General features: G+C 39.9%; 1 protein-coding gene across 4 annotated transcripts in view; it reads right to left on the reverse strand.

The window, feature by feature from the left end:
* The window catches only part of LOC122809357, a 1,358,270-nt gene that overhangs the window by 1,000,037 nt on the left and 335,264 nt on the right, over positions 1-22,969 (reverse strand). For all 4 annotated transcript variants that reach the window (XM_044080823.1, XM_044080814.1, XM_044080796.1 and 1 more), the window contains exon 4: positions 13,130-13,867. In XM_044080823.1, the coding sequence (XP_043936758.1) occupies positions 13,130-13,867 (738 nt within the window). The remainder of the gene's footprint in view (positions 1-13,129; positions 13,868-22,969) is intronic.

Raw genomic sequence — 22,969 nt, forward strand, 5'->3', positions numbered from 1 at the left:
TGGGCTGGCTAGGCAGATATATGTCTGTTGCCAAGTCTCGTATGTACTAAACTACACTGCAACAGTGAGCCATATGAGGACTCTGAGGCAACTGATCAGATTAAGACACATCCAGATGAGAAGTAGCAAATCATGCCTTCAGTGTGATGTATGCGGCAACAGAGAGAAAGCTATTTCTGCCTATTAAATGCATAGTTAAAAAGGTACCATACAGCTTATGACCTCAATAAAGTATGTACCTTTTATTTCACATTTAGGAAAAAAAAAAAAAAACGTGACAGCATTAACATTTATCCTTGATCACTGCTGATAAACACTAGCATGACTTAGGGGGGCTACTTCTCCTAGTCCCCCACCATAACAAATATCAAAATATTTGTTAGGATTGCCAGCTCAAGACTGATGCGGGTAATGGCTACAACAGTGTTTGCAGCATACTGGGTAGGCAAAGACTACATATCTTAAGTGTTTACCTGAACAAATTGTTTGATCCAGACCATATTTGAAAAAGGTTGATAACACAATACATATTAAAAAGGAAAAAGGTAATTTACATGTAATGTTGTCTGCTTAGACAAAAAAAATACTAGTAATTACTAGATCATCTCACAGATGCATCTACAGTACTATAATACAAGGCATGCACATGTTTAAGGAAGTACACAACAACATGCTGAGAACCTGCCACTTGACTTTCTCCACTTTCTTCTCTTTGCTACAGAACTGTGTCTCTTCATTTAGGCAATCAATGAGCATCAACTATTCCAGTCAAAAGAGGATAAAAACTTACAAAGCAACGTACAGTTGTGTAAGTGAACTTACTAAAACAGTAGAGGTTCTAAACAGAACACTGCTATAGTAGCCTAAGCTAAATGGACATTCTTGCCAAGGATAATCCAAGCTGAAAGTATTCAAAGCTTTATGTTGCCTTCCATGCACCCAAGCCATTTGCTTGAATAGAGCTTATAAATAGAACAGACTGGTTGCCAAGCACTTCAGAGTTTTCTTGCCATAAAAAAGGAGGGTCTACAGCCCTGAAAGCAGCACTGTATGACAGCAAAAGTAAAATAGATATAGAAACCTTATCTATGCAATTAAATATACATCCATAAATATACACAGATATAAACACAAATCTATAGCCTGGACAACTAGCAAGACTTATATATACAAAAAAAGGGGGATGGCGGTAGGGAACAGCTACTGCAGCAGTCACCTATTCGAACATCTACTGTTATGGTAAGTTCACTTAAAAAACTACTACACTCGTCATTTGATAACTGCTGCAGTAGATCAAACTATACGGGTAGGTTATCAAAGCTTAGAGAGTGCGGGAGGAGGCAGACTGGGCATCCAGTAGGCCCTGGAGAATGGTCCTACCAAATACCTGTTCTAGACCTGGAAAACAAAACTATCTTGCAGTGTTTTGTAAACTATGGACAGAAGGCCAAGAAACTGCCTCTAGAATACCTTTATAAGTCTTACTCTTCTCCTTCCCAAACGGCACAGAAGTGACCAAGGCCTTGTAGAGACAGCCGTAACCCTGACTGGGCGCGACTTGTTGTAGTAAGTACAACAAAAGGTGATAGCAAGAGACAACCCATTTGGAAATATGCTGTTTTGATGCCGGTTGTCCTTTTTTCTTACCATCATAGGAGGATTTAGTTTTGAAATATTAAGTTCTGTCAAAACAGTAATCTAGAGCATGAAATATCGTTTCTCCCTAATTTTTAAGTTCTGGAAAGAAAACAGGAAGATGAAAGACTGGCTCATTGTAAATTCCGAAACTATTTTAGGCATAAATGAAGTTTTGGTTATCAAGGAAACCCTACATTTATGGAATATAAGATAAGGTCAACCCACCATAAGCTTATAACTTAGCCATTCTTCGGAGCAAACACTGTCTTCCATACTGAGATCCTCAAATCAGCCTGATAAGCTGGTTGGAATGGAGAAAATGTCAGTTTTTCCAACAAAAAATTCAGATCCTGAGAAGAAGTCATCAGGTTTCCTAGGCATAAGTATGTGCAAGAAGGTTTTAGAATGTTCAAATGGAATCCCAGACTGAGAAAGAGATCTTTGACCCAGAAAAGGAATTCCTGCATTCTGAGTATGACTCTGGAAGATACAACAATCAAATGTGAATACCCTGCATCCTGCAGTGAGTTATTACAGGAGCTAGGCATTTTGTAAATACCCCCATTACTGAAGAAAGTCCAAAGGGTAATGCAGTAAACTGAAAATGTGAGACAAATGTGAAGAATCTAAGAAAAGACCTGAGATCTTTGTGAAATGGGATCTGGTGATAGGCATCCTTTAATTCCAGAGTTACCAGATAACTGAGAGGAGGAATGAAAGGCAGGAGGAAATGAAGGGATAGTATTTTGAACTTTGGTACCTTGGCAAAATAGGGTGAGAAATGGCAGGTCTAACATAGGTCTCCCAAGTTCCTCCTTTCTTTGGCACAAGGATAATTCCTGAATAAAAAATTGTTCCCAGTAGATTTGGGATCACTGGTTTAGCAGCGTCTTTTTGCAACCTGGAGAAAACACTGAAGCCTGGTTCAAAGGAGGAGGAGAGTTACTCCCTAGAAAAGGAAGAAGGACTCCCGCTACTATTTGTAACCTCTTTGGATGATTCTCAGTACCTACCTGTTCAAAGTAGTCTGTTTCTACATAGGAAGATGCACATTCAAGTTCTGGAACAAATGTAGAGGATTGCCAGGGTGGAAAGGGAGTGGAACCAGTAAAGCAGAACAGTCAGTCTGACATTTTGGACTGGCCTTGGTTTTTGGTGGGGGTTCCACCATTCTTTCTGGAGTTACCCTGCCACTACTTCTTAAATGACCACTTAGTAGAGGTTTCCTGAGACTGTTTATTTTGCTTTTTGAATGATGACCCAAACTGAAAGGAAACCTATTGCAAACTTAGAGAAGGAGGGCTGAAAAATCTGGGTTACCCCTTGTAAAAGTTTCCCTCTTTCATCAAATCTTTTCAGGACCTCAGCTGCAGAAGGGTCCAAATAATACATCTCTATCTAATGAAGAACTGAGAATCCTGGCCTGAGCTTCTTCAAGAAGACTTCTGAGAGCATAACCAAGTAAATCTCTTCAATACAGACCCTGTAGCAGCTGTTGTAGAGACTACGTCAGCTACATTACTAGAGCATGTTAAAGAATATTTAGTTACTTGAGAGAAAGAAGCCACAGTAGAATTATTATAATACTTTGGTGTCTAAAGCGGCCAATAAAGGAGTAAATTGTCTCAAATTTTATAACAATGCCATTAAAAACATTAACATATGAGCTTGGCTGTTTAAAATCCTGAAACACAAAAGTCTTTCCATCTTTGTCCAAAGGAATAAGATTAGTATCTACAACATTTTTAACTGAGGCAGGTTTAGACAAAGAAATCATTGCAGGATCAGATCAGGGATTACAAAAAAGATATTTATGAGTTTGAGGAACTTTACATAACCTATTAGACTTCTTAGAGGCAGATGGTTGACTGCAAGCTGTAATAAAATCTTCCTCAAAGGCATGTAAAACTGGAGTTAGATGCAATTAGGTGATAAAAACAAATGCAGGTTGTGGGAATTTCTGCTGTACTAAATTGTAATATTTTTGTACAGCATCTGGAATTTCAATTTGTTCCCACTGAAACAATTTCTTAATTTTTGGAAAAATTATATAAAAAAAAAACAGTTCTTCTCAAGGAGACTATAAAGAATCACTATCTTTAGAATTTAAATCTTCTGCTTGACGAAAATTAATAAAAGAATCAGCCTCCCTGGTGCATCCCTGTTCCTCTGACTGGGATTAGGTACAAGGAAACAATAAAAAGTACAATACATGCCTAAAATACACAACTCATCCAAACAAAAGCACATACAAAAGAAATTAAGTGCTTTCAATAGGGACAAAAGCGCTTAATTTCTTTTGTATAACAGACTTTCCAGCTGAACTCCGTCTGGAACGTGCTTTAGTTGGGCTTAGGTATCAGACAGAGAAGAAAAATCTTTTCTTTTTACTAGACAAAAAGCAGAAAAGGCATTTAAAGCTTGTAAAAAGCCCTTGGCTAACCGTAATAAATTATCCTTCTCCAAGGATAAATGGGAAGGAGCAGATACATTTTTATCTTTGTTTCTTTTTCCTAGGAGAGACACTAGTACCAGACAGACTGCGGGAAGGACCACTAGCCCAGGAATCAGGTATACTAGCTCAGCTATGCAGTAAGACATCTCCAACAGCCTCAGACCAACAAGTTGTTCTACCATGCTAGTGCAGCACAACACAACAGCCACAAAGGATGTGGCTGATGACCAGTCTATGGAAGCTTCTTGAGAAAGGCCACCAAAGGGATCTGAAGAAAAAGATGGGGAGGGTCTGAGAACCCCATAACAGCAACAAGGCAAAGCGGTATGCTGTATGGTATGAGGTATTGCAGTATGCTCCATGGTTAAACTGAGAAGGATAACTGAAAGGCTTTTCCAAAACTGACACTGCAGTGTTGCATGAGGGCTTTACTCCTGAGTGTGCTGTCCTTCAGATGACATGTTAAATCATGGCCACCTGCCTGACTTCATTCCAGCTCAGGGAGATGTCAAAGATTCCATGGCACTTACCAAAAAGAGTAGGGATTGTTTTATTTATATATACATCTCAATAACATCACACTTCTTCCATTCTATGTACATTCCTACATTTACAGTATTTACAATATTTAATATTTTACATCTTCAGTTTCACAAATTTTTTCTTTCATTATGTCCCCCAACCTTTTCTCCATGACCATCTTTTTACTTCAACCAACACAGCTTCATCATTCATGTTTTCATTATACAGTAGTTCACTATCTTCTTTCCCATTGCACCCACACTGTTACCATCGCTATCTTATCCCATCTGTCAACTTCACATTGTTTAGTTCTCATATTTTCCATACAATGTTACATCCATGTTTACATTTCAGTAACATTCCCAGTTATACTCATTTTGAACTTTTTTCCAGTCCAAAAATAATGCTTTGTTATTTCTTCATCACAATATTTACGTTTTCTCTCCTCCACAATTTATATTTTACAGTACTGTTAGCAGACAAATTATCTAATAAAGTAAAATGTAACATAAAATCTCTATCCCCAACTAATCTTCAAATCCTTCCCTTCTATTTTTATTGCTTTCTAAATCTCATTCTTATGACCTCTCCGTGGATAGATTAAATAATATTTCACCATTATCTAGTTACAACATCCTTTCAAACTTTAACTTCATCAGTCTTAATTTTCCATAATTTCGTCTCATAATCATATTTTTCAACATTTACTCTTTTTTACCTTGATGTTTATGAAGCTAGAAATTAATGGTGTAATGATGAATGTTGTTAGTGCATATACTCCACAAGTTGGGTGTGCGATGGATGAGAAAGAAAAATTTTGGAGTGAGTTGGATGAAGTGGTGATGACTGTACCCAAGGGTGAGAGACTGGTGATTGGTGCAGATTTCAATGGGCATGTTGGTGAAGGGAACAGAGGGGATGAGGAAGTGATGGGTAGGTATGGTGTTAAGCAAAGGAATGCAGAAGGTCAGATGGTAGTGGATTTTGCGAAAAGGATGGACATGGCTGTGGTGAATACATATTTTAACAAGAGGGAGGAGCATACAGTGACATACAAGAGTGGAGGAAGATGCACACAGGTGGATTATATCTTATGTAAAAGGGCCAATCTGAAGGAGATTGGAGACTGTAAAGTGGTGGCAGGGGGAAAGTGTAGTTAGGCAGCAAGGATGGTGTTTTGTAGGGCGACATTGGTGATCAAGAAGAGGAGAATGAGTGTGAGGGCAGCACCAAGGATCAAATGGTGGAAATTGAAAAAGGGTAATTGTGAGGTGGAGTTCAGGGAAGAGTTAAGACAGGCACTGGGTGGCAGTGAAGAGTTACCGAATAGCTGGGTAAATACAGCAGAGCTAGTAAGAGAGATGGCTAGATAGCTGCTTGGTGTGACATCTGGAGAGAGGAAGGAGGACAAGAAGACCTGGTGGTGGAATGAAGAAGTACAGGAGAGTATACAGAGAAAGAGGTTGGCAAAGAAGAAGTGGGATTGTCAGAGAGATGAAGAAAGTGGACAAGAGTATAAGGAGATGAGGTGCATGGCAAACAGAGAGGTGGCGAAGGCTAAGGATAAGGTGTATAAAGAGTTGTATGAAAGGTTGGACACTAAGGAGGGAGAAAAGGACCTGTACCAATTGGCTAGACAGAGGGACCGAGCTAGAAAAGATATGCAGCAGTCAAGGATGATAAAGGATAACGAGGGAAATGTACTCACAAGCGAGGAGAGTGCGTTGAGCAGATGGAAAGAGTACTTTGAGGGGCTGATGAATGAAGAGAATGAGAGGGAGAGAAGGTTGGATGATGTGTGGATAGTGAATCATGAAGTGCAGTGGATTAGCAAGGAGGAAGTAAGGATAGCTATGAAGAGGATGAAGAATGGAAAGGCTGTTGTTCCAGATGACATACCTATGGAAGCATGGAGGTGTTAAGGTGAAATGGCAGTGGAGTTTTTAACTAGATTGTTTAATGAAATCTTGGAAAGTGAAAGGATGCCTGAGGAATGGAGAAAAAGTGTTTTGGTACCAATTTTTAAGAATAAGGGTGATGTGCAGAGCTGTAGTAACTACAGAGGGATTAAACTGATCAGTCACAGCATGAATTTATGGGAAAGAGTAGTGGAAGCAAGGTTAAGAAGGGACGTGATGATTAGTGATCAGCAGTATGGTTTCATGCCAGGAAAGATCACTACAGATGTGATGTTTGCTCTGACAGCGTTAATGGAGAAGTACAGAGAAGGTCAGAAGGAGTTGCATTGTGTCTTTGTGGACTTAGAGAAAGCATATGACAGAGTGCTTAGAGAGGAGTTGTGGTATTGTATGAGGAAGTCGGGAATGTCAGAGAAGTATGTAAGAGTGATACAGGATATGTGCGAGGGTAGTGTGACAGTGGTGAGGTCTGCGGTGGGAGTGATGGATGCGTTTAAGGTGGAGGTGGGATTACATCAAGGATCAGCTCTGAGCCCTTTCTTATTTGCAATGGTGATGGACAGGTTGACCCACGAGATCAGACAGGAGTCCTCGTGAACTATGATGTTTGCAGATGACATTGTGATCTGTAGTAAGAGTAGGGAACACGTGGAGGAGACCCTGGAGAGGTGGAGATATGCTCTAGAGAGAAGAGGAATGAAGGTCAGCAGGACTAAGACAGAATACGTGTGTGTGATTGAGAGGGAGGACAGAAGAATGGTGAGGATGCAGGGAGTAGAGGTGGCAAAGGTGGATGAGTTTAAATACTTGGGATCAACAGTTCACAGTAAAGGTGAGTGTGGAAGAGAGGTGAAGAAGAGAGTACAGGCAGGATGGAGTGGGTGGAGAAGAGTGCCAGGAGTGATTTGTGACAGATGAGTACCAGTAAGAGTGAAAGGGAAGGTCTACAAGAGGGTAGTGAGACCAGCTATGTTACATGGGTTGGAGATAGTGGCATTGACAAAAAGGCAGGAGTTAGAGCTGGATGTGGCAGAGTTAAAGATGTTAAGATTTGCAATGGGTGTAACGAGGATGGACAGGATTAGGAATAAGTATATTAGAGGGTCAGCCCAGGTTGGAAGGTTTGGAGACAAAGCTAGAGAGGCAAGATTACGTTGGTTTGGACATGTGCTGTGGAGGGATGCAGAGTATATTGGGAAAAAGATGCTAAGGATGAAGCTGCCAGGTAACAGGAAAAGAGGAAAGCCTAAGATAAGGTTTATGGATGGGGTGAGAGAGGACATGCAGGTGGTTGGTGTGACAGAGCAAGATGCAGAGGACAGGAAGAAATGGAAACAGTTGATCCGCTATGGCGACCCCTAACGGCAGCAGCTGCAAGAAGAAAACTCTTTTTTACCTCTCTTCCTTCTCTTTTCATTTTTTCCATCTCTACATGTTTCACACACAGTATTTTCCCTATCAATGTACTCTCCATCATATGTCTAATAGCCAAAAAGGTGTATAGCTGCCAAACATATAACTTATTTTTATATTCTAAAGTCCTTTTTCCTTCTTACATATACAACTCCACATTTAACTGGATTAAGTCTTGATCCCAAAATAAAAGTGAAAAAATCTCCAACAATTATTTTCCATTTTTCCAGGAAACATATACACTCCCCAAATATCCCAACCTTCCCCAATATATATGTTATTAACATATACATACATACATATATATATATATATATACACACACACACACACACACACACACACACACACACACACACACACACACACACACACACACACACACCTGTTTTCTGAAGGATAAACAAAGTTTTCAACCAAGTTACTGACTGCTTTATTTCATCCAAAAGTTTTTCTCTGTTCTATTATTTTTCTGCTTTAGCAACCCTAACTCCTAATATTTATTTCATGTCAAGTAAAATATATTCCATTTATCTTTTTTATTTCACCAAACCCGTTATTTATTGACTTATTTAACCTCTACTCAGCTTTACTTAATTCACTTTTCCATCCTTGTCACGGCTTCTCTCAGCCATATTTTCTGTTTTCTTACAATAACTAAATCACCTGCTTATGAAACATATACAGATATTACTATACCATTTTCCATCTTGCTTCTCTCATTTCACCAGAAGGCATGCATTATTGCATTTATCACTAGTACAAATAAACACTTACTTGGACACCACGGTTTCACCTCTTTTCAATTTTTTCTTTCCTAGCCAGCCATTTACAATAAATTTCATCCAAGGCATTTCATAACACTTTAGTGCTTATATATTTTCCAAACCCACAAGCCCCTTAAGCAGCTCACACTGCCTTACAGTTTATAGAATTAAATGCTTTTGCAGTGTCACCTACAATCTTGCGCATTTACTCTCCCTTAAAAATAGTAACTACTTCTGTTGTTATTACTAACATTTCCTTCACCTGTTTTCACTTTAATCTATACACCCCTACCTCACCACTTCTTCAAAAACTGACTCCCATTCTTTTTGTATTACTTTTCATAAAGTTTTTATCATCAGTATTGTACGGAGTTATTGGCCTTTAATTTTTAATACTTTTGATACCTTTTTTTCCACATAAATTGAATCATCTTGGCATAAATTGCATCATCTTCTATTCCTTCCTCTAATCATTCATTCAGTACTTCTACAAATACTTCTTTTCTCTAGTAGTCACCCCCCATAAAATCTATAACTTAAACCCATCTAAGCCTGGTGTAGATTCTTGCTTCCGTTCTTTTATGTCTTCCAATCCTTTCATTTCAATGTTTCTTCTAAATTGCTCTACCATAGGTTCATAGGAGTAAACTAGGCTAATGACCACTGGATCCTTTTTAAGCCTAGCCATGCATCTCAAATCTCTGACCCATTCTGGTACCCTTAATAAGCAAAAGCAGGAACTTGGGAAATAAAACATTTACAGAATGCTTGTACCCATTAGAGACATGGGTGCTGAACCACAGATAAACGTCCTACTCCCCATCCAATTGTCCAATTTACACTTGAATTGGGTTATGCAGGAACTTTGCTTCACTCAGATGGGGATCCCGTTCCAGAGAAGGCGATAATCTCTGGAATACATGCCCGTCTCTCCAGCAGGTCCTATTTACATCATAAGCATTGTTTAAGTCTTTAGAACAGGTAATTCTGGTGCTGTTCATTTTCAGATATGCAGGAGGTCCATCAACAATGCCTCATATGCCAGGCACAGACCTCTGCTGCATAGCCTGTATGAAAGAGAATTACCTCTTCTGCTACCTTCCTCCTTCATTTTTTTCTTTTTACTAACATTCTCTGTTAAGCAGTTTATTCTTTCCCGTCTTTAATTTCTTCATTATCACCTAACACAACCCATATTGCCCTGTGATCAGAAAAAAATCTATTTCCTCTACCCCACCTGCCACTTCATTCATGTAACATGAATAAATAACATAATCTTTGTTTTGAAATTCCCCTTTTGCATGGTCCCTCTCTATTTTTCCTACTCTCAAGTTAGCACATTGCAAGTTAGCACATTGCACCATTTCTTTTATCACCTTTGCACCTTGAGTTATTTTCCTTTTTTTCTTTCCTTTCTTTCCATAAATTACAGTTAAAGACCCCACTCATTACTACGAACATGTTTACTATCGCATATTTTTTAATTCTTCAAACATTTTTTTCTGTTTGACATGTTTCCTACTGCCTACAATCCTTTTGACATTACTGCCATTTCTACTGTCTCTACTGGCAGTAGACACCTGACAAGTTTACCCTTCCAGCAAAATCCCAGCTCATATTCACTACCGTCTACATCTCAACTTTATTATAGCTTTCTTATAGGCCCAAGGGCCGATAGCCTAGTACCAACCTATGAACCTATAAGAAATATCCAGGGAATTGTTATGGCTAGGCTTGTATAGGCCCTAGGGCCAACAGCCTAGTACCAACCTATGAACCTAAGATATATCATGTACACACTATCCACCTTTACTCACCAAATCTCTGTTTTCTGCTCTTATCTCCTCCTTTCTGCTTTCTACTCATATCTCCCACATCACCTCTCTTATTTCTCCTACCCATAAATGTAAAACATTTTGAACCACATTGCATACACCAAATTATCTCTTGCATTAATATGTAAATTACTCTATTTTTTTGCAGCCTGCATTTTTTTCTTCTATAGTAAGCTGTCTCTCAGTTATTGCATGTCCGTATTGTAACTTTAAACTTTTAATTTATGTTTCTCTGTAGTGCATAAAAATTCCAATTTTTTTACTGAGTATTTTCTCACCAGGCCTCCATTATAAAGAAGCTACCACAGCCCAGTTGGACTACCCTAGTCTATAAAAGCAATAAATAAATAAATAACTAAATTAATTCTGTATATGCATATATTAATATTAGTCTCATACAATTTACATTTTCCTAACACACATATCATCACCCTTCCTCATATTACAATTGTTATACTTAATATTTTTGTTTCATCTTCTTTGACACCCCAACTGAGAACACATTTCATATCCTAATGACCATATATTCCTTTTCCCCATGCATCTTCATTTTTTCTTGTTTTTCTTGCATCTAGCAAACATAATACAACCATCATTTTTCTTTTTGCACCATTCAACAACCATTACACCTCTTTCTTAATTTCTTATACTGTTCTTATTTAGTCCCAAAATACCTAAATCATCTATTTCCCCTAATTTGCCTTACAGCATTTGCATATATTTTTCTTTACTTCACATTTCTGTCATCTTATAGGGAGGGGGGTGGTGTAATGGTTAAGGCATTTGCCTCACAGAAACAAGATACAGAGTTTGATTCTCACAGCGGGTAATTGGCTAGGCTGAAAGTGGTCCACAAAGACAGTTAGCCTAGTACCAACCTAAGAAATGCACCCATTTACAGGAGGCGCATATTCTTAAAACTAATCACTCCAACAGCCAAACATGCTTGTATACCTCAGCTTTTACAATGTGCTTCTCTGAAAATGTATCAGCTTCACTATCAGACTGCTCAATCCATCATATTACTCCAGCTCACATCCTCACCTTTATTTAGTTCTCCTTCCTTCAGTATGTTGGCCAGTATCTCTGTATCCAAACCCTCCACTAACTGTTTAACTATGATTCTAACTCTGCAAAATTTCTCCAGCAGCAATGTTTACACCTTCCCCCATGTTAGAATTCTCCAAGCACTAGTGACAAGTCCTCTCGCTCCCTCTTGTGTTCAAAAAGGGTAGGAAAAGCTCCATGGTTCCCTGGCTAAATCTCCCCTTGTTAGTGTGAACACCACCTCTAGTCTCTCCTGAAAGGCCACTGGCTTAGATGGACTTACACAGTCAGCAAAATATACATAAATAAAGACAGTTTTTCTAACATAAAACTAATTCAAAGAAGAAAGGCAATACTTTTCTTCATAAAATAAAGTAATGTGGAAGTTTTATTTTTCCTGAGGGGAACTTTTCTGCCCAGCCTCGAAATAAGACCTCACCTACTAACATTCTTCTGAAGTTCACAGGAGGACAGCATTCCAATGGCAATAAACTTCTGAAGTGCTTAGGGCCCAAACTGCCCTATTTATATGTAGTGCTCAAGCTTATTAACAGTTGGAGTATATGGAAAATGCCCTAAAGTTTTGAGTATTGGCCAACTACTGTTATTCTTGGATTGATTAACCCATACAGATTAGGCTACTGCACCAGTGATCAGTAGAAAAGCATATGTCTCTTCAGGACGCAATGGTGTGTAACAAAATATCACATATCAAGTATACAATATGCCACCTAAACTCTCCAGCAGTATTTATCAACTTCTATAATCGTGTTGGGACCAGATTATATCCAAGTGCTTCCAATTTTCCCTCCTCACAGAAGAGGATCTGATACTGCAGGACAATCTGCCCTTCATCTCAATTCATTCACACTTTTGGGTTTACTATTGTACTGTGGTCACCGTCAAAAGAAAGAATTATGACCAAAAAGATCCTTTTAGCAAATAGATAGGCAGAGTTTACTTCTGAACTCTTTTTAGGTCTCTCCTATGGCTGATCATAGGCTTCAATTTCATTCCTCCAGAAATGGTAAAGGTCAGGCAGTAGATACTATTAACAACCCTCTGTAGGCTGTGGAATGTTCTTAGGCATTTTTGCCTCATCCACAATCCCCTTCTTCTGCTTGATGCATAATACACAAATGACTACTGGTACACTGCTATGATATTTGTTGGCCTAGTAAACACCATCAGGTCTGTATCAGAGGGACATTATGCAAAGCAAACCAACTATACCCACTCAAGCTGACATATGGTCAGTTGGTTCTTCCGAGTCAGTGAACCAGGACCAAGGCCATTGACTGAACTTGTTGTTACACTACAGAGATTAACTTTTTATAGTCATCATTTGGCTACTTGAATGCCTAGAAAGGTAACCACACAAAAAGTGCAAATCAGTACTATCCTGACTAATGCTTAAGTCAGTATGTGTTTGTGCTGCAGTTTCAACATGTCTTCTTAAAAATAAATAAGAATGCTTTTAAAATCCTACAGGATGCAAAATGATTACTGTAGCACTCTATCATAATTATATACCTGTTTTCAGCAAGATCGGAACATTTGTGTCGAATCAAATTCCCCTTCTGACAGTATGCCTTTCCGCAGATGTTGCACTTGAAGGGTCTGAAGTCTGTGTGGATTAAGTAGTGCATTCTGAGTGCAGATGTTGAGGGGAAGGATTTGTCACAAATGGGGCACTCTTTCATTCCTCGAGGGATTAGTGCCTCAATATCAGTTTCCTCAGAGATATGGATTTTTGGCTTCTTGGCAGATCCAAACAACTGTTCACCATCTTCATCTATCAGCTCTTCTTGTAACTGTTCATCTAGAAGTGCTTCCTTAGACTGCTGAATAGGTGTTTCAGGACCAGATCCCTCAGGTCTTTCTGTGGCATCTAAAGATTGCTCAGCATGTTCAACGGACACATCTTCTGCTTCACAGTAAACCTCCTTCTGAAGTCTGTTCCCACTCGGTAGGTGAGCATCTGCTTGGTCTTGCATTTCTAAGGTGTTACCTGTCAGTGCCTTGTCAGGACAACTAGTCTCTGCACTGGCAACCATAATGAGGGAGGTCTTACCATCAGACTGCAGTTCACAGGAAAAGCCTTCTTGGAGACTCTCCACTTGAGCACAGGTGCGGGCAGTAGACACTGCATCTGTAGCGGATGCCACTCCCAGGCAGCTCTCATCCTTTGAAATGCCTCTTTGATCTTGCTCTGTAACAAGTTCAGTGAACTCGTCTACCATATCGGTCACCTCACTTTGCTGCCCACAGCTGAAACAGAAAAACAGTGTAAAATATGTTGTAGATGCACACATGACACGGCAAGCAAACTTCTGAATGTCTAGACAGCACAAGTTGTAAGCAATGTCCATCTCCATTTTTGATTAGGCTTAACTTCATTATTAGCTGAAACAACTGACTGACATCAACATACTGGTTTGGGTGGTAGTTGGTTCACATAAGAAATCTTACTAATAAGAGTTAAAAATTAATTTATCATAACAGCAGATTGTCACATAGTATGACCTGTTGACTGAGAACCTAACAGTTAGGGACACTGTTTGTCAAAATCCCATGCAGGTTACTTCAATACCAGTTAAATTACTTACAACCAGCTATAAACAGGAATTGACCAACTCCTGTTTGAGGTCTTTCTTCTACAAACTGCACATGACAAAACAAGGCAGCATCGTAAAGTTACTTACACTGAGAGCAGTTCTTTTGGAATCTGGCCCCTGACGTAAGCTTGTTTAAAGATAAGCCTTACACCAAAGTAACTCACTTATTCTGAAAGTAACTCTTAGAATCCGGCCCTTACAGTGTACGACTATATCTTTTTCTGTGCAGCTATCAAAACTGTACATTGCACATGTTTTGAGACATCTGCATTTTAAGATTCCCATTGTCATGTTAACATGGGAAAATAAGACAAAATACCCCTTATATTATAAAATACAAATATAGCTTAAATCTATAAAAATGGCATATGTCAATCAGTCTGCTAAATGCAACTTTAACTATTTATTACCTGTAAAGGTTGTAGCCAGCCTGTTAGAGGAAAATTGTTTCTAGAGATTCATAAGTTCCCTAATTATGACAGCAAAATGACTTACTGGCCAGAGTTGCTAATTAAATTCATTAGCAAGATGAGTCTTGTGTTACTCCAATGCCATGACATCCACTCAGAAATCTGTACCTTGACAACGAGGATCTATTTCTCCCATTTCTTAGTGATAATTAAAAAGCATTTTGAGAGAACACAACAATCCCTCTTCCAAAACTATCCATCCACAAATTGCCACAATTAAACTTAATTCACCATACAGGCTGAGGGAGCAAAAGAAGAAACAGAATCTGAATGGACAACATCCAAAAGGAAGGTACCTTTAGAAAAAGTGTTTAGATGAGAGAGGTCTAGAATGGGTCTACACGTGCCCTATTTTCTAGGCACTAGAGACAGCCGGGAGTAGAACCCTTCCCCCTTTGGGACACAGGCATCTCTCGAATAGTACCCTGAGACAAGAGAACTTGAAGAACCTCCAGTAAAAAGGGAAGATGTCCCCAAGGAGGATGAGGAATGCCCATAAAAAGAGGATGGGATTTCCACACCATGAAGTACCCTTGACGAATGATCAATAGAACCCAAGAATCTCAATTGATCTGAAGCCAAATCGGAAAAGAAAGAGAAAGGCAAAGAGAAAGAGGAATGTGGCTGGCAGGGGATGGACAGTCGCACAGAACCTGGTCTGCAGAAAGGAAGGCTTTGGAGTCCCCAAAAATTGAGTAGCCTTAGCAGGAGGAGTCCATTTGCCACTCTTCTTACCTTTAGTAGAAGGACGGGACTGCCTACAAACAAAGGCAGTCTTAGTGGGGTAGTTTCTCTGAAATTTAGGATTCAGGAGAAACAAACACTTCTTTAAGCTCCTGTCAGGCCTTACCCTTATCCTGAAGGGACTTAAACCAGCAGCAGTTTCCTCAAACAAAATTTTAGAATCCAGAGGAGGATCGATCAACTTAGCTTTAATATCATCAGGTAGAGGTTGAAGCCTAAGCCAAGAATACCTAACTGAACCAAAAACAAAAGCCCTAGAAGAGACATCCACCATGTCATAACTAAATTTAATAGAATGACGAATGACCTGAGAGGAAGTCCCTAGCAAGGAAAGAACAGAAGTTTTACCATCAGAGTCTGGAGAATCAGAAAGAAGTTGTGGCCTGAGAAAGAAGAGCCAACACACATACCTAGACATATGGGTCTGATAATTAATGGCTTAGAATCTAGGGCAGCAGAAGTGTAAACCTTTTTGACCAGCCTGTCCATAGTTCTGTGGTCCTTGACAGAAGGCAATAACTTGGGTGAAGGAAGCAATTGAAATGGCTTATCAGAGGCTACAGACAATACCGAGGGGCAGCATCAGGACATTTACATAAAAAAGAACAATCCTCAGGAACCCTATAAAACTTATCAGACTTCTTGGGAACAGCGGGGGAGAGAATCGGGCACCTGACAGGCATTGGAGAAAACATCCAGTAAAGCAGCCCAGACAGGAGAGTCCATCTGCAACAACTCTTAGTACCTGTTATAGATATCAGAGACCTGAATGCAATCCCACTTAAAATCCATCATCCTTGAGAGTATGTCCCCAAAAGAAATTTCCTGCAAAGGAACATCAGGACTAATAGATTCTTCCTCCTCTAACCCGTAGTCCAAAGGAAAAGGAATTTGCGTACAATAAAGTTGGGGATTCATCAGCAGAATCAGACTCATCCTCAGAATAATTCTGGTCTCTAGGCCTTTTAAGGGGCAGGAACTGAAACCCCATGAGGAGGCTTTAAGGATAGTAAGGCAGAAAATAACCCCCAAGTAAAAGCCTGCCACTCACTTTGTGGACCCCTAGAAGCAGAAGAAACATGTTTAATTTTTTTATTTCTTTTTTAAGGGAATATCCTGAGAAGGCTCAGATTCAGGACGACAGTCGAGAACCATAGCAGGAACATCTTCTCCATCTAGAAACTGAGGAACTCCCCTAGGCCCCTCAGAAAAAAATAAACAGTGGTTCTCGTTGAACATCCAAGACAGACGGCTGCAAAGCCTCTTCAGACATGCTGCCAACTAGATCCTCACCGGCATCCAACATGGTCATGGCACAGAAATCCAACAACACAGCCAGGTGAGCGCCTAGGTTTGTAATGACCTTGCAGAAACACCTGGCAGAAGCTGGACAGCAGAAGATTCCGGTCATACCTTTTTCACCTTCTTCTTCCCTAAAGGCTGGCCCTCAGGGTGGGAGATTCCTTCCATAGTATCTTTAGCGAGTAGCTTAAGACACTGGTTCTCAAGAAGGGAAGAAAGTCTACTGCGAAGGGTTTTTGGAACAAACACCTGACAAATAGAACAAGGCGTATGGTCATGAGAAGCACCTATGCAAAAACGACACTTATCGTGGCTGTCTCTACAGGGAATCAGTCTCCCACACTGGCATTTACCATTCCTGGATGACATTAACCTGAAGAAACACAAAAGAAAATGAGAAAAAACAAAATCTCCAATGGGACAGCAAACAGGCGTAGGAAGTCACTGGAGAATGAAAATGCGTTCAACTGGCAGAAGACATATGTAGGTAAACAGACTGAGGGTGTAAAAAATACGTCCAGACTGGCAGCAAAGTTGTTCCTTGTTTTGATAAGCCTGAATGTCACCATTATGCAGGCAGCGTATGGTGACGTTTGGCATACCTTTTAAATTCAGAAGCCTTTGGATGACTGGCCAGCAGCCGTGCTTCAGCAGCAGGGAATCCCATATTGTTAAGAATACTGCAGCAGTAAATGTAAGGTCATCTAATATGACTGCATGTGTTGGAGTATGTCCACTGTTGAGTAGTGTTTACTCTTGGGATGATTCCCAAAGCCTGTGTAATGTGGGGTGACTACCTCTGAATAGGTGGGTTGTAATAACCCTTGCAGGATGGCTATGGCAAAATCTGCCCAGACTCTGGAGGTAATGTCTAGATTAAAGTGTTTGGAAAAGGGGGTAGAGAGATGACCAACCAGATAGCTGCTTCCAAGAGAGTCTTGGGTACTGACCCCAACCACCCAAGGAAGTCTGTTGTAGATTCGGTGCCCTAGCAGAGTGGCCATTTTACCTTGAAAGGAGTAATAAATGAGATGATGGGTGCTGGTAATTTCAATTCCGCCTGTTTGTGCTTGTGCTTGTGATGCAAGCATGCCCTCCATAGCAAAGGTAATGAATAGCTAGTTTGTTCTTCTCATCTCTTTAGTCTTTTCCAAGAAAATAAAAACTCATTTGCCTCTATACATTCAGACTATGCAGAATCCTTTCACTCTTGTTCTACTGGTGGGTTGGGCAAAACACCAGGAGGTTGCCCGCCTGATTAAGACAGGCTTTTGTCCCTACTTTGAGCATGAAGGTCAAACTGGTGCAAAGGATAATCATATCCCTGTGTAAGATGAGGAAGAGCTGTTTGCAGAAAAGGGTCACCAGTTCAGAAATCCTTCTGGCAGAGTTTACGGCTACTAGAAAGACAGCCTTCTACGTCAGGACTTTGAGAAGTTCTGTAGCAGCTGGCAAAAATGGTGGCTATGGCAATTTTTTTCAATACGTAATTTAGATTTGATGGATGATAGAGTTCCTTCTTGGGTGGACTCAAGTGTATTAATGCATTAAAGAAATGTTTCACTGGTAGTAAGGAGTTAAGGGGAATCAGAGGGTATGGCAGGCACAGACACATAACATAAACCTGACTTGTAAAGGTCTGACAAGTATCTGACAACTACAAACACTGTTGTCTAGACTGGCCATGGCACTTTTTGGCAACAAAGAGAATTTCTTTTTCCAGTTAGCTAGTTATGATTTCCTTATATTTGGTTTTCTAGCCTCTTTTATAATTGCAAATGTCCTCAGAAAATATAATATAAATTATCTACGCTGTCTGCCTTAAGGTCTTCAGGTAGAGGTATATGAGTCAACATTTTTCTAAGATAAGTCCATACACTAAGGAAGTGGTACAGGCTCCACCTCAACGCTGCCTTGGCAAAGAAAGGTTATAAGCTGCATACTTTATGAATGAACCTTAAAAAAAAGAAGGATGGCAGGAAAGGCAAAAGGAACTGACCCTCTCAGCTGACTAAGAAGACATCTGCTGCCCAAGCTCCTGAGATTGGTGGCCTGATACAATATTTTCTTAACTGCTTGTTTTTTTTTTTTTTTTTGAAGAAATGAAAAGGTCTATTTCTGCCACTGCTCTGCAACACCCAGTGACACGGACACTATGGGTAGACTTAGCAGATGTCATGCACAGCATGTGGAAGCATGCACTGTGCCATTAGAAATAAAGATTGCAGTTTGGAAGCTGACAAACTTCAAAGCTTCTTAATATTTAGTGTGGAAACAGTTACTGTTTTGAGACTGATGTGCAGTACCTGAAAAATCACTAGACTTTGAGCATTTTAATTGCTCTTAAGCTTTTGATTGCTGCTTTGCAAGAAAAAGAAGATAGCAGAGATAGCAGATATTTTCCTCAGTAGGCAGTTGTGAATTTTCTTTTACAGTAACTGTTTCTCTCTCTCTCGAGCACACCTTTAGAACTTCATACGTTACGTTTTTATAAACTCATGGAAAGCTCTAACTTTAAGAACTTAATTGGTCAATTTTACATGTACAACATATACCACCTGTGGCAGAGAAGATATTAAAAAGTAAGTAAAAGGAAATAAAAACACAAAATACTCTTTGTTGTTATGAAAGCGCTGCTTGACGTTGAGCTGCTACATATACCCCAAACAAAACTGTAAAGCATGCAGCAACACAAACCGATTTGGGACACCTGCAGAAATAAAGTTAAACGGAAGAACAGAAGAACATATAGCAGAGAGGTTTGCCTCTCAGTGAAGAGGAAGTTATATAAACAAGAGCAGAGGCTTCTCGTGGTTGCAGTCCAGGAACTCTACTGGAAGAAATGCCCGTCTCTCAGTGAAGGAGTATTATGGTCAAAAGTAGGAACCCTTGGTGATAATCAGCCAGAAACTTGGTTGGAAGAGACTTCTGGCTCTTTAAGAAATGGAGTACTGTGGCAAGCATTATTAAAATTTGGATGATACCACATGGACAATTTATTAGAACAGTGCATGCAGTATAGGAAAACACATGTGAATATATTTGGAGGACTACCTGAAGTGGGTCTGAGATTACTTAATGGCAACAGGTAAATGTTGGACCAGACCTCTTTTACTATTTTTACTCGGGAAATACCTCCTGTAACAGAACCTAGCTTACATTTGTTTTACCTTTATGCTATACTCTAAAAGAAACGCAATGAACTTCACGTTTTATGTCTAGTTTGCGTTACCTAGGGTGCATTGTACAATAATACCCATTACAGCATCATGTGATAAGGATTACACAGTTTGCACTGCTCAGGATTATGAACTATTGTAACCCTGATTACATCATGCTGTACTATCAATTACATCATACTGTACTATCAATTACAGCATAATGTGCTAAGAACTGCAGGATGCTGTATGGCTAATTACAATGCAATGTGTAATCATAGAATTATAGCAGAATGCTAGGCTAACACCCTAAAGGGCCTTTATAAACCTATATGTTTCTCAGAAATATTAAAGACATACTGGTCCCATAGGTTTTGTGGAAGGTATATAAAATGAAAGTTATGTACTTAACCATAACAACAGATCCATGTTGTCTGATTTTTGTGTGGTTCAACTATGGGTAGTCAGATCCAACTGGATCTGACCTTGGCACCAATCTGAAATTCTTTAGTTCCAGGGCTCTCCCTCTTCCCCCACCCATAATTCCCTGAACTCCACCTCAGTACCTCACATCAAGTGTGCCACCATGAAAATATTATATCTAGAAGTTGATGAATGAAGTTACACACCAATCATATAACTCTCATTCAAAACCAGATCCAGAATACATGACAGGAAAAATAGGCAGAGTTATGGAAAACTGGCAGTAATGACTGCACACAGACAAGGAATGTCAGAGTTGACCCAGTTATCAGAGCCCTATTTGGGATAATTTGAAGTGGACAGGTGGAAGGGAAGTTAACCGGACAAAAATCAGACAACATGGATCCACTGTCCTGGGACGTACATGACTTTCATTTCCAATGTTGTCTGTTTTTGTCAGATTTAACTATAGGACAGATTCCCAAGCATATATACGGTGGTGGTATCAAGGAAGGACATTCCTGAGGATGGTGGAACCAAATGAGGAGCATGATCTAGACTGCTTATCAAGCTAATAATGAGATACAAAGGTATGAACTGTCAACCAAGTAGCTGCAGCACAAATGTCATCAACAGGCGGTCGGCAGGCAAAAGCTGTAAATGTAGTCACTGCCCTTGTGGAATGAGCCTTAGGTTTAGATTGTAAAGACAAGCCCTTTTATTGTACACAAAGGAAATGCACTCACGTAACCATCTGGACAGGGTAACTTTAGCCACAACTTTGCCAAATCTAGACTTTGACAATGCCACAAACAACTGATCTGACTTTCTAAATGGTTTAGTTCTATGGAGATAAAACGTGAGCTGGTGATGAACATCTAGTATATGTAGCATGTACTCACCTTTGCTTGAAAACCCTGGAAAAAAGACTGCTAGATTTACTGACTGATTTATATTCCCTTCAGATGCCACCTTAGGAAGGAAGGATGCATTAATCCTTAAGGAAACCCTGTCCTTGTGGAAGACCAAATAGGGCAGCTTGTAGGCAAGCACTTGTATCTCTTAAATCCATTTAACTGAAGTGGCAGGCAAAAGAACAAACATTTTCCAAGGCAGGAATTTTAAATCTACTGATGCTCCCAACTCAAGTCAAGTCAAGTAAAACTTTATTGTCATTCAGACCATACAACCACAAAGTGCACAGCTGAGCAAAATTATGTTTCTTCAAGCTCATAAATACACATAACACAGAACAATTTCAACAAAAAAAACACAAGCACATAAACAATATACACACACAACACAGAGTCTAGGCCAACCAAAGCTCCATATCCCACCAGCAAATCTCAGTCCAGTTCCATCCATAGATCTAACAGAAAACCGAAAATCAAAAACTCGAACGGCACACATTCAACAAACAATCTGTCTCCACCAACCACTCTAATCCAGATCAACTGTCACAGCCTTCATTGTTGTCCATGATCTCAGTCCATCATCCACTTTGCCACCAACATCGTCTCCACACCAGCAATGGTCCAGTTCCTCTGTCAAAAATTATATCCGGATTCCACACACCAGCCGGCACCATCCGACGCCCTCTGACACTTGGATCTCCACCATTTGCTCCACCCGGTGCACCTCTCCACATGTAGGGCCAAACAGTCACCAATCACTCCAGCCACCCAAGCTAATCTGAGCAGTCCACCGATCTAACTGATCCAATGTCACCATGGCTGCTCCCACTCCACACCCAACCACAAGCGACTCCAACAAAAATGGACACATATTGACAACTTTCACAAGAACATGAGATGAACAGTGAGAGACGAAGAGGCCACTGTCACATAAGGCCCTGCCATATTAATTTATTTTCCCTCAAACTGTGACTGAGATAATGCTTGTAATATGATGATAATATTCCATAGAAGTACCAGGTCTCTGACAGAAGAGGCTGAAGAAGAAAGGTTCCTCTGAGGAAAGCCATAGAAGTTCTCAAAGAGGCTACAGAGTTGTCATTCTGAACTATACAAAAGCTAGAGATAGTGGCCATTTGTACTTTGACAGCTGAATAACTGGACCCATTGTGAAAACCCCCTTATAAAGCAAAAAGGTCAGTCATTAACTGCCCTAAAATAATCTCGATTCATCCAGAAGTAGAAAACATCAATAATGAATTATGTCAAGCAAGATTCTTTATGGTCAGCAGACTGTAGGCTTAACAAATATATTTGTGAATCCACATCACAGCATGTCTCCCAGGCAGAGAGCCTGAGTGCCCACCACTCAGTAATACCATGAATCTAGCTTATTGCCATACTTAAGCACCACTACCCTGAACTAAAATGGGTCAGCTAGTATACCAGACTTAAGGGAAGGAATTGAAGGATGATGTGGGTAGCTGAAGTGTGGAGTAGCAAGACAGCAGTATTACATTTAACAAGGGAGAGAAAGAACGCTACACACTGATTAACAGCTTACCTTTTGTTCTCCCTGTGTGAAAAAAATCCAAAGACAAGGGCCAGGAACTCAGTCACTTTTAGTAAATTCAGTTACTGGTTAGTAAGCACACCACTTCTATGCCAGCAAAGAAGAAACTAAGAGAGATTGAAAGAAACTCATCTAGAAAAGGTGAAGAAAAATCCCTGACTGGGAAGACTC

The sequence above is a fragment of the Protopterus annectens genome, chromosome 1.part1 (assembly GCF_019279795.1).
Source record: "Protopterus annectens isolate FY-2018-M chromosome 1.part1, PAN1.0, whole genome shotgun sequence".
Lineage (NCBI taxonomy): Eukaryota > Metazoa > Chordata > Ceratodontiformes > Protopteridae > Protopterus > Protopterus annectens.